The sequence below is a fragment of the Meriones unguiculatus genome, chromosome 2 (genome assembly GCF_030254825.1).
Source record: "Meriones unguiculatus strain TT.TT164.6M chromosome 2, Bangor_MerUng_6.1, whole genome shotgun sequence".
Lineage (NCBI taxonomy): Eukaryota > Metazoa > Chordata > Mammalia > Rodentia > Muridae > Meriones > Meriones unguiculatus.
This window is the reverse complement of record NC_083350.1, coordinates 35,678,869-35,691,847: the sequence shown is the minus strand read 5'-3', so window position 1 is coordinate 35,691,847 and position 12,979 is coordinate 35,678,869. Positions and strand designations below refer to the sequence as shown.

Below are 12,979 nucleotides of genomic sequence, written 5' to 3'. Positions count from 1 at the left end.
ACAGCCAGAACTAAAGGGAGAGACTAAATAGAGAAGAAAAGAAAGAGAAAGAAACAAAGAAAATTCAATTCTAGGTATCCATCCAAGAGAAAGAAACATGTTTCTGAAAAGATACAATTGTATTTTAATTACAAAAATCTTTTAAAAATTAAAAATATATGTAGCAGCTTGGATAGCCCTGGATACTGCCCTAAATGAAAAAGGCCAGAAGAATATGCTCTTCTTGTCGGGGCAAAATGAGGAGGATGAAAGCCATGGGGGGCTAGAAACTTTTGGGAGTGTTGACAGTATTGTTAATTTGATCGGAGTTAGAGTAATACACATACACATTATTCTAATATGTATATATACATATAGATGCATATATATACACACATATATATGTATATACATATGTATATCTATATGTATATATACATACACATACTTTTATATATGCAATCAAACTTTGTACAGTATGTAAATTATACCTCGATAGAGCGATACCATCTCCTCACTCATTGTTTCTGGCACTAGGAATCGAACTCTAGGGCTTTTACACACTAGGTGGGTACTCTACCACAAAGCTCAACAGGATGATTTTCAAATATCGCTGACTAGAATCATAAAGACAAATGTAAGTAAAAAATTCCCGCACTGATTTAGAGCTAAGCCACAGAGAATGAATGTAGCAAGTCTCGCATGTCACAATGAATGTAACAAGTAAATACAAGCCAGCTACAAAAGCCAAAATTCATATACGCCCCCATGTTAAAATTGCAATCTTTGTGATATTGGCTAAACCTTAGTAATCTTGAATTTTTCTTTTTGCCTTCTTAAAATCTAGAATGGTCAGCTGGAGTGTGTACGCTGGATGGTGAGTGAAACAGAAGCCATTGCTGAATTGAGCTGTTCCAAGGATTTCCCAAGCCTTATTCATTACGCAGGCTGCTATGGGCAGGTACGGAACTTTAAAGTAGCTTCTCTTACATGTCATGTATTTTTTTTATTAGTAGGTCATCAAAATCAAAACATGAAATCATAAACAAATCCAAAGATTTTATGATCATTGATATTTCTTGTAATATCTTAAAGAAGAAATGATATCTCAAGGCAAGATTTTGAATGAATAGTGAATATATTCTTACGGTAGAATTTTATGGGGAAGTGTTAATTACATAATGCTAATAAGATATATAAGATAAAACTTTCACTGTAATTTAGTACCAACTTTAAATTTTGTAGGAAAAGAAACAGAAACTAAGAGTAGAAAAATGACAGTCCAACATAGTTCCAGTCATTTTTGTGAAGACTGGAACTATAGTTGGCTTCTTAAAAGTTTTTTATTTGGTATTGTTCTATTTTTATAATGAATACTTTTAACATTTATCAAAAAGAAAAATGGTAACAATTCGTTGAGTACAAAGCCAAAATCTTGAGTCTTTAGAAGGCTTCAGTGAAGGACGCCTCACTGGAACAAAGATGTAAAGGTGGACAAGTAGGAGACCCTGAGAACTAACCTCTGCACAGGGGTTATGCTCCCTGAGGAAACGCGCTCACTAATGACCTGGCTTGGTCTGCAGAGCCCAGTGTGTGAGGAAGGAGAGGGCTGACTGCAGAAAGCTGTCTTCTGGCCCACAAGTGCATATACACACATATACTGATAATAAACTCAAAAAAGTGAAGTTCTACATTAGAAAAATCTAGGTGTTACTAGTTGATGTACACAGATCTCAGGTCGTATATCGTCTCTACCTCTCATCGGGGGGGTGGTTATCTTTAAGTTATCTTTTTAAAATGCTGCAACCACAAAATGCCAATCTTGAGCTTAAAAAAAAAGAAGGAAATCAAGATAGTATTAAAATAGATTTAATCAAATTGTGGCAAAGAAAATTTCTTCTCATGTATCTAACCAGACCTTCTTTGGCTTTGGAGATTTTCCCAGTAGCAGTAAAATGTGGTGTTGCCAATAAGAGACTTTCTTTCTTTCTTTCTTTCTTTCTTTCTTTCTTTCTTTCTTTCTTTCTTTCTTTCTTTCCTTTTCAGCATGCCAATCACATTTCCCAAAAGGCCAGAAAATATTACCATAGTCTTTCTTCCCTTTTTGTGCCATTGTTTGCTTTGTGAGATAGGGTCTCTCTCCATGTAGTCTAGAAGGCCCTGGACCTCACCATGGGTAGGGCTCAATGATCTTCCTGCCTCTGCCTCCTGAGATTAGATTAGAAGTGTATACTATCATTGGATTGGCCTTTCTTTTGTAGTGATCATACTAACTGAAAGTTTATTCTGTACCAAAGCAATTTCAGTTGATATAATACATATATAAACTTAGAGAAAGCAAGAAAGAATAAAAGAAGGAAAGCATATGAACACACACACACACACACACACACACACACACACACGTCTTTTGTCTGCCAGGCACACGCTTGATGTTTCCTTTGTGTGCCAAGCTCCATGCCACTGGATCTTACATAAATGTTCTTGTTCTCAAAGCAATCCTATAAGATCTTGCTTATTCCAAAAGATAAAGAAACAGAAGAAGGAACGTTAAATGCATTTTCAGCCCTGTAATGCATTTTTCAGCCCTGAAATGCATTTCAGGGGAGGTACTTTGTCCCTATCTGTACCAATGGCTCGTACAGATTATTATAATGCCATTGATAGAGTAGAAGATAACCTTCTATGATTTCACTTAACATGGCGATAGTTGGAGTACCTCATACAGGCCCCTGAAACTGTTTAAATTCATGGAATTAAAAAATTAAAAAGTAGGAAGAACATTGAAAATTTGAATAAGTCGCTGTCTTTAAGATATAAGAATTACATCATTTTTTGCACTGTACTCCCTAGTCCCCTCATACTGTCATAAAATCAATCAGTGACAATTATTACACATTTACTAAGAATATGTTATTACTGTACATTTACTGGAGAGGAGAATAGAAGTTTTTCAAAATGTCTCAAGTATTTGACCACTACTAATCTCCATAAGTCATTTTTGGTACTACGCAAGTTTATTAAACTGTGTGATCAATGGCTTTACAGCTCTGATTTCATTTGCTCATTCAAAGCCTAATTGGGCCTATGGGGTGTTTGTGGAAAGGCTGCGGAGCTGGCTCCAGGAAAGCAGGGAAGAAAAGCTCTGGGCAAATGATTGGGCATCAAGCATTCTTCAGGGAAATGTCAGCTAGATGCCAGTTCCTTTATTCAAGTCTCACAGCATGTTTCTCAAAATTCTTAAGCTGTTGGAATAGAACAAAAGGAAGTGCCCCTTGTGGGACGGCCATAGGAGCTGCTGCTTACTGAGCTGAAATCTAGGGATACGTGGAGTCCGGTGTCTATCCGAAGAGACTTGTCAAGCATTGACTTCTTGCTGGTGTTCATCCTGAGGTTGTTCAAGGATGAGATGCATTTTTATGGCATCAAATGCAGATTTAAGAGAGGCCATCCAAGAAGTCCCCTCCTGAGAACAGTCTACCCCATGGAAAAAGCAGAAGTACATTTGATCTGCCAGTTCTGTCCAGTGTCATCCTCCATCTGCCACAGCCACTTATGTAACAGATAACCTGCAGAGCGGCTGAACTTGGAACCATTACAAGGCTAATATTTCCACAAGGACAATTGTTATTGAACAGTTTTCTAATGGATTCAGCACATGCAAGTCTTTCTCTGCCAGGCAGGCACTAGAGTGTGTTCTGATTTTGTTTCTTCAGTAAATACCTTCAGAAAGGATAGGACCGACCAAGGAAAATTGCTCTCTGCTTCCTCTCCTTGCTCTCTGCCCTCCTATAGATCTGTAAAGAACGGGCTCCCGTTGACTCCCAATTTGTGTCCTTTTTCTTGTAAAAATTACCTTTTAAAGACTCGAGTGCCACAGGGCGGCCAGCAGTTTTCGCAGACTCCTGGAGTGATAGATCTTTGGGTGATAGGAATTGATTTTCCTCATCTTGACACTTGAAGTCTCAGAGGGTGCAATTATTTCACTGCCTTACTATCCCTAGCAGAATTAGCTACCACAGGGAGCGGGAAGGTGAAAGCCTTGGGGGGACTGGAGGAGCAGGCCAGAGTTTCCTTCCGTAGCCGATGCAGAAGCTGCTGGCAAGGCAACTGAGATAGAACTGTGTTGCATCAAAGCCAGGTCTATGTGGCTTGAACATTTTATCCAAACACAAAGGCTCAAGTTATTATACCCAGGCTGTCCTAGCAGATACCCTCCCTGAAGCCACCGTGGGAGGTGTCAGCCCAGACCGCCTTGGTATTTGTCCAGAGGGCAGGGCCGTGAGATGTGTGACATCACATCGCCTAGTCCTCTGTTTTCTGAGTCTTTCATGGGACACTTGGTCAGAACAGTCTACAAAAACAACCTACCTTCGTAATGCTGGGCTCCTGTGCACTGTGACTAGTCTTCATTTTAAATTTTGGTCCTGAGAAGGTTTGGTATTTGTCAAGGGCTCTCTTTTGAAGCAAGGCTTTTCTTGCTCACAGAATCCTGCAAATGTCCACAGGCTGCAAAGGACATGCTGATGACGAGGATGGTTTTACGTGCCCTGCTGCTGTTCTGTGATTCACTTTAATAAGAGAAAATATTCCCTCCTGGATGTTATTGTTTCACTGGCTATTATTTCACAGTCGTGGGACAGAAATAAGTAAACAAACCGGAAGTGTGTTGTGGGAGATGAAAGAAAAGTAGAAAAATCAATTTGTGCTCTGTTTTTGTTCTGTTTTGCAATTTGTAATTTTTTTGTTTTGTTTTGTTTTGTTTGTTTTTGTTTTTTTTTTTGTTTGTTTTTGACTAAAAGTCTTGCTGTATAGCATAGACTAATGGAGAGCTTGGGGTCTTCCCGTTTTAGCTTCCCAAGACCTAGGATTATGGATGTATACCACCACAGTTGGCAGGAAAAAAAAAAACAAAACCGCTTTGATTAGCATGAACATCAATCTATGCTCCAAGCCCTGGTCTTGAAAAGGTGTAATTAAACTGGAGCTCACAGGTGTTCTGAGGACTTAATGAGGAAAACCACGCTGCCCAGCCCAGTGTTCTAACTAGATAAATGGTGGCTTTCAGGCAACTGGACATCTTACAGTTTGTTGATTTTATTGCTATCTATGTAATTTATTTACTTATCTTAGTTTAAGTAAAGTATGAGACAAACTGACTAAGAAATTGTTTTAGCCTTGATATACTTAATCAATTCTTACTTGCATCTTTCCCCCCATGTCTTGCCATCTCTGTGTCTTACATTTACCTTACAGTAAATAATGCAAAATTATTGAAGACCATTTTTTTTACATTTTAATATCTTGAGAAATAGGATGAATCTCTGAAATTTTATTGTATTTTGTTTGATGATCTATTGTTGTAAACAAAGCTGACTTCTTCTGGTTGCACCACAAGCTGGAGAGATTTTATTGATACCAGCAATAAAACTGTGACATACATTCCAATTAAACTTTTATTAGACTTTGTTCAGTACATCTTATAAATCATGTGTATTAATTGCCTCTTTAAAGAGCTTGCATTGCCTTTGGGAACACTTAAAATGCAATGTTAAAACAGGTTATCCAAAGACGAGAAAAATCCTCAAAAGAGAAAATCAGTATATGAGAAAAGTTCTTGGTCCATGGATATAAGCTGAATGCATACATAGATGTGTGGGTGGCTGGATGTGTGGGTGCATTGATGGACTGGGGGGACAGACTTTATACTGGAAAGTTATTCTTCAAAATAGAAATAACATAAACAAGCTTCTCTAGCCATGAGACTGCTTTTAATGGTCTCTGAAAGCAATACTTAGCAAAAATAAAAATCTGACATTGCACTCTTCCTTCATTTCCTCTTGTGAGAGAAGAGGAAAACAATACACACAGAGAAGGGAGGGGGAGAGAAGAGAGAGAAATGCATACAGACACAGAGAGACACACACAGATAAATGGATGGAAGAGAGGAAAGGAGGGAGAAAAAGGACTAGGAGTGCAGGTAGACATCATCAAATATGTATCTAGCCCATGTGCTCATCAATGAGGACCTTCTTAACTAGATAAGTGGCCATTCTCTCCTGCTTGTGTTTCGGTGTACCTGTCAAATGAGTCACCATTTCATTCTAGGACTCTACATCTCTCTGTGCCCCAGAATCAGAGTCCAATTTCTCTCATAATGGGTCTTCACGGTCTTATATGAAAGCCGTCTTCACATCTGTCTTGAAATCCTAAATGCATGTCATCAGAAAATCACTCATACAGTCTCTTTGGGCAATACCCATCCAAATGGTTTGACAGGAAAGATTTTTATTTTTTTACAATATATGAGTAAACAGGCCAATTGCCCTATCTTACTTTGTATGTATTTTTAGTTTTTATAAGCTTTTAACGATTAGATTTTATATGATGCCTTTAAAAAAATTACATTTGTTGTTTCTTTTTCCACCCCTTTCCCCATCCCATACTTCCCTTAAGCCAACTTACCCAGTATCTTCCATTCCACTCTCGTGTCACATGTGACCTTTGTCCCCCTCCTTTTTCCTCAACACCTCTTGTTCCATTCTTGTGGTCTTTTATTTTGTTTCATATGAAAGAACTGTAGTACAGAAAACGCAAACCAGAACTTCGAGTACCAGGCGAAAGATTGTTGTAAGGCAGTAAAAGTGTTTCTTCCATGTGTCTTAGGTAAGGTCTCCAACAGTCACTACAAGAAAAGATGAGTGGCCATTGTAACGGTTCAGCTGGTGCTGGCTCACAGCACTCTGGAGCCACACAACTTTCTTTTCTCACATAGCCCTACAATGTCCTATACTTCCAGATTACCTGGCCTCTTGCCAAGGGCCCTAGATTTTTCTCCACATTTTCACGTTTCTAGGATAATTCCTAGATTCAAAAAAAAAAAAAAAGCAGTATTCTATTGTGGACAGTTGTGATTTTAGTAAAGCGTGTGTCTGCGCCGGTAGAATAAACACACCCACCAGAAAACTACGAAACTTTGCATAAGAAGATATTTTACAAGTAGGACATTTCAAAATATTGTGAACTGTTTTGCAAAAGGAAGCCAGTGGAAATTGGACAACATTCTTCACTGTCCTGGATAGTTTTATGTCAACCTGGCATCTGAGAGGAAGGAACCTCAACTGAGAAAATACCTCCGTAGCATCTGGCTGTAGGACATTTTCTCAGTTAGCGGTTGATGGGGGAGAGCCCTTCCCACTGTGGCTGGCGGTCCTGGATTCTATAAGAAAGCAGGTTAAGTGAGCCATGGTGAGCAAGCCAGTAAGCAACACCCCTCCATGGCCTCTGCATCAGCTACCACCCTGGATTCCTGGGCTGACTTCCTCAGTGATGGACTGTGAGGTCAAAGTGTCCCCAAACTACTTTTGGTCACGGTGTTTTAGCTCAACAATAGTAACTCTAACTAAAACACTTAACAGTTTTCTGACTTATGAAACAAGGTTGAGTTAGATGATTTCCCAAAATGTCCTCCAATATGCAGTTTGGAGAGTCCATGCTTATTATCATGGAATAAACCAAGTCACCTCAACCTTGAAAATAACCTATTGAAGAGGTCTTATTCTGTGTTTGTAGAGGCTGTCTTTCTCATCTGTGGAGACCCTGCAGTCTTCCCTCTTGGAGTTTCCTTAGGTCTTATCCCTTGACAGCATACCAGATGGTGGTGTTTTTAATCCTGATACACTTCTACTCATTGAGACTTTGTTTTTGTTGTTGCTTTGAGGTTTTTTTTTTTTTCTTGTTTATTGAAACAGGGTTTCTCCATGTAGCCTTGGCTGTCATGGAACCAGGATGGCCTGGAACTCATAGAGATCCACCTGCCTTGCCTCCCAAGCCCCAATCCATCAACAGTTTTTAAAGATGTGTCTGTCATAGATGTGTTTGGAGAGGTAGAGACATGTGAACTATCGTGCCCGAGGAAGCAAGAAGATGGTGTCAGATCTCCTGAAGGGGGAGTTATGGGCCATTGTAAACCACTCAGTGTGGGTGCTGGGAACCAAACCTGGATCTGCAAAAATAGTGGTCACCTGATCATCCCCCTTGTCCCCTTACTGAAGTTTTTAAAGAATTATGATTGCATAGCATGATAACCTGTTTCCAAGTGAACGAAATCCAATATTTTACCCCTAGTTAACTAGGAAAAGTAAGGCAGCCATTTTTACTGACCCAAGCACACAAAAATATTGCCCATTCCAGTCCCAACATCAGCTCTAATTTTTGTCTATGTTGGCCTTTGAAGAAGAAAATTAAGCCTAAGATTTTCTTCTCCAGTTTCTAATTCTCAACCTGAGTCTCCAGGCTCAGCCTCACCTCATTTTCTGGGGACCCTTGAAGACCTCCTTCAAACATCTAAAATGTTCACGTGCATCTGCAGCTAGTATTCATCCTGATCCTGTGCGTTCTTGCTCAGATATAGGGATCAGCTGCATTTCCCTTATTTTCATCTTGAAGGGTCTTGCTCTAGCTTGCTCACTTGGACAGTGCGAGGCACAAATGTTCCATCTGCCCCCGTGTCTCAGATACCTTTGTAAACAGTGCCCTATTCACCAGCAGAGAGGAAAACATGAAAGGAGTTAGCTGTTTGGATCCAACATTCCTTTAGCAGATTAGCTGGCATGTTCAGAAGATGAAGGCAAATTTAATCCAAAAAAAAGTATAAAAAGTTCATGACCAGTCTGAGCAAATAACCAGAGGGGGTTGGGGGGAAATCCTTTAAAAGGTTAAGAAGAAAGAAGTTCAAGGCTGTTTCAAACACATGATCAGCTTTTTAAATGTCACATTCCACCCGCTAAGCTTCGTGCTGTTGCTTTTACCACCCTCATTTTTTTTCTAACTTTATACTTAATTCTTCTATTTATAACAGTGAAACCCCATCTCCTTGCTTTCTCCAAAAGCCATAGCATGAAAATACCACAAAACACTCAGTGGGTAAACTGCAAACAGATTATGGTGAAACATCCTGGTTGCTTGCTCTACAGCTTTGCTTTTGAAAGATTTGATCTCTGTGCCTTTGGTCCCTTCCCTTTAGCATGAAGAGAGAGAAAAAAAATATTTTTAAAATACCAATAGCTTTTGGTCAGAGACAAAAACAAGAAGTTCCTGCTTTATCTTATTAAGGTTATCTTGTGCTCGACAGCTTACTGTGTTGATTCATGTTCAGTCTGGAGACTGCAGGATGTTCAGGATTAGGGGGCCATGGATTAGGAAGATAAATTTAAAAGTATATAGAGTTGTCTCAGTAGTCTAAAGCCTTGTGAAAAGCAGCTTGACGCCTGCGGGCAGCTTAACAGAAAGTGTTGCCTTAAGAGACTTGAAATCAAAAAACCTGGTTCCAACTTCAGATCTGTCTAGCAGTATAACTTCAGGGACAGAATATTTTTTTCCTTCGTAACATAAGTCTTCTGTGTGATCCTCTTTCTCATTACAGTCAGATCCGTAGCTTTTCAGTGCATACTAAATGGGAATTTTCTTTTAATATGATAAGCAATATTTGATATTGCACACTGCTCATGAATTATATGTTGTTTCCTTCTGTCTTATATTCAACTTCTCTGCACAATAGTCCACTAATTCCAAGTTCTCTTGTGTCTATAGGAAAAGATTCTTCTGTGGCTTCTCCAGTTCATGCAAGAACAAGGCATCTCACTGGATGAAGTGGACCAGGAAGGCAACAGCGCTGTTCACGTGGCCTCACAGCATGGATACCTTGGGTGCATACAGGTGCTGCTTCTCAGTCAGGAAGGGGGTGTCTTGAGAAATAACACGGGGAAAGGGAGAGTTAAATCAGCTTTTGTATTATAGAACAGGGGTAGTGAGCTGGACAGTAGGAGCCCTGCGGTTACCTTTCTTTGTGGTAGGACTGAGCTTCACAAATGCATTCAAAAAGCCAGGAGTTCGAAAGTCTAAGCTATTGATCTCCTGGGCCTTCAGCAGACCAGGCAGAGCCTTCATAGCCCTTGGTTGCACCGAAGGGCCTCAAGTAACCTCAGACTCTTAGCTTAACATGCCTTCCTAACAGTCTCATGTTCTCCATGCACAATGATCAGTAGAGATCATTAAGCAGAGCCACAGAGGAAGGGAGAGAATGTGGCCACTGGCCCAGGTTAGCCCCCAAGTGTAAGGTGGGCATAGGGTCTCTGCAGGAAGACTACCTCTGAGACAGAGCACTGGGGAGTGAGTCAGCTGCTCAGAAAACCACTGAGAATGTATGGCAAAACCATGAATATAGAAGTGAAGAGATTAGTAAAAGAAAAAAAAAGCCAAGAAAACCAGAAAGCTCTCTAAAGGACTGCATTCATATATCTGCTCTTTGGAGAGCTAACTAAAGAGGGACTATTCAGAATATCTGGATGTCCTCCTATCAGGTTTGACAATCGTGTGAGTGATAAAAAGTATGGAAGTGTGGAATGGAGAGAAAGTCACATTTCCTACCAGTATACGCAAAATGATTAAAAGAATGGTAGTATTTTTTCTGTGGAAGAAAGACAACTGAGTGAAGATTTGTTTAAAAAGATGGCTCTTTTCATTTGATTAAACAATGCTTAATAATCCTGAAGTAAACATTTCATAAGCTAATAAGTCATTGAGGCCTGAAGAAACACAGGTGACGTTCCTATCTCTATTTAAATGTTAGATATTTCCTTTTTAATAGATGAAGAGACATAGTCTGCCCTTCCAAGGCTCTCATCACCCCACTTCACACTGATGATGTTTTTGGCACCAGGCACCATGGAAACTTGGATAACTCAGGCAGGATCTATCCACTGTGTGTGAGATTAAAAAATAATAATAATTAGAGACTGGAGAAAGTAAGGAGCCTTACGGGGCGAGAAAAGGACTGCGGGAGGAAAGCAAAGAGCAAACTACAGGGATCAGAGTCAAGGGTAGGAACAGCAGTGTGTGTTTATACTGAGTCTCTTGGAGCTTCTTGCTGACAGGGTCTCTGTGACACCCTGAGAAGGGGAAGGAAGTGGCTTTATGGAAAGCTGACCTTTCATGGTAAGCAATCATAAGCTAAAAGGAAAATGGAGCTCTTTAATGACCCCTGAGTCTAGCAGCCTATGCTGTTAAACACAAGCCCGGTTTTGTAAGAGCGGGGGTGGGGAATCATGACTACCAAAATAAGCTGAAGTTTTCAGTATCATCATGTCATCAAGGAATATGTCAGGAATCAGCAGGTTATTAATATTCACGTGACAGCCTCCTTGCAGACTATAATGACATCACAGTATTAATTTGAAACCCTTTCCATGGTTTTAGGTCACTGATTTCAGACATGCTCCGTGAAAAATCCCTTTCCTCTCTTTATGTTACTTTGGCCAAATGCCATGACTTCTCTCCTTGCTTTTGGCTATTAAATTTTACTCCAAAAACAGTTTTAAACCTCAATATTAGGTCTGAGTCAAATGTTGCTCTTCTCCTCCCTACTCCTAACATAGCTGAGAGACTCAGAACGAGCATGACTAATTAGCCTTTATCACACTGACCCCCATTTCAGCTGCACTGTCAAAAATGAAGAGAAGACACAAAGAGAGAAATTCAAATGTCCTCTTACCTGGCTGGGAAAGGCCATGGCCTCCTTGGAAGACCTCTTCATGTGGGTCTCCTCGGTGTTGTGTTCGAATTGGGGATCCCCTGAGGTATCTCCATTAGCATATGGCATGAGTGATCTGGCTCAAACTTGCCTTTTTTATTCCATACAGTTGCTTCCGCTGCACCTGCTGCATACTACTCTAGGGAACCTTCTCCCTTGGGAAAGGGACAGGTTCACACCAAGCTCTTTGCTGCAGAGTCTACTCAGTTGCTCTCTGTCTTTGCCAGCGGCCCCAGTGAGCTGCTTCACAGCCTCCCCACCCCACAATACCAGTGTCTCTCCACCTTCCGAACCCTGAGACCCTTAGTAACAGTTCCTCATATTGTGGTGACCCCCAGCCATGAAATGATTTTCATTGCTACTTTGTAACTGTAATTTTGCTACTGAATTGTATATATCTGTGTTTTCCAATGGTCTTAGGTGACCCCAGTTTAAGAATTGTTTGACACTCCCCCTCCCCCACAAAGGGTCGTGACCCACAGGTTGAGAACTGTTGCACTATACTATCTCCGTCCACGTATTTTCCTCCTGATTAGGTAGGCCTGGCAAGACCTTAGCAAGTGTTATCCCCAAACCAGTTACCCAAGAGAATACGAACAGGTAGACAGGCCTCCACTCTCCATACCTTTACAAGCACATCTGACTTTATGAACGCTTCCTTTGGGAAGTCCAACCATCAAAATGACAAAACACCACAAACACTGCACTGCGCATCTCAGAAAAGAAAGGGTTTGGTGGACCTCCTCACTGTAGGCCACAGGTGGGGGAGGGAGTCGTAGTATCAGTTTGGTCCTGTCTTTGTTGCCTCTGAGGGAAGCCTCTGATATCAGCTAGAAAGATTACTAGGGATGCTTCTCTCTGAGCTGGTGATTCCCATCCAACACCATGGGCTCTAATCACTGGTTTTATAATAAGGAGAGAAAACTTCTACCCAGCATTCTGTAATAGTCTTTTTTAATTTTTTAAATTTTTTTTATTTATTACAATTTATTCACTTTGTATCCCATCTGCAGCCCCCTCCCTCGTCCCCTCCCAATTCTGTCCTCCCTCCCTCCCTCCCTCCCTCTTCTCCTCCCATGCCCCTCTCCAAGTCCACTGATAGGGGAAGTCCTCCTCCCCTTCCATATGACCCTAGCCTAACAGGTCTCATCAGAATTGGCTGCATTGTCTTCCTCTGTGGCCTGGCAAGGCTGCCCCACCTCTCAAGGGGAGATGATCAAAGAGCCAGTCACTGAGTACATGTCAGAGACAGCCCCTGTTCCCCTTACTAGAGAACCCACTTGGACCACTGAGCTGCCATGGGCTACATCTGTGCAGGGTTTCTAGATTATCTCCATGCATGGTCTTTGGTTGGAGTATCAGTCTCAGAAAAGACCCCTGGGCCCAGATTTTTTGGTTCTCTTGCTCTCC

The 12,979-nt window shown here is 40.8% G+C and overlaps 1 protein-coding gene across 6 annotated transcripts in view; it reads left to right on the top strand.

The window, feature by feature from the left end:
• The window catches only part of Sncaip (synuclein alpha interacting protein), a 139,277-nt gene that overhangs the window by 109,231 nt on the left and 17,067 nt on the right, over positions 1-12,979 (top strand). For all 6 annotated transcript variants that reach the window (XM_060377271.1, XM_060377275.1, XM_060377274.1 and 3 more), the window contains 2 exons: positions 827-940; positions 9,571-9,696. In XM_060377271.1, coding sequence (XP_060233254.1) covers positions 827-940; positions 9,571-9,696 — 240 coding nt within the window. The remainder of the gene's footprint in view (positions 1-826; positions 941-9,570; positions 9,697-12,979) is intronic.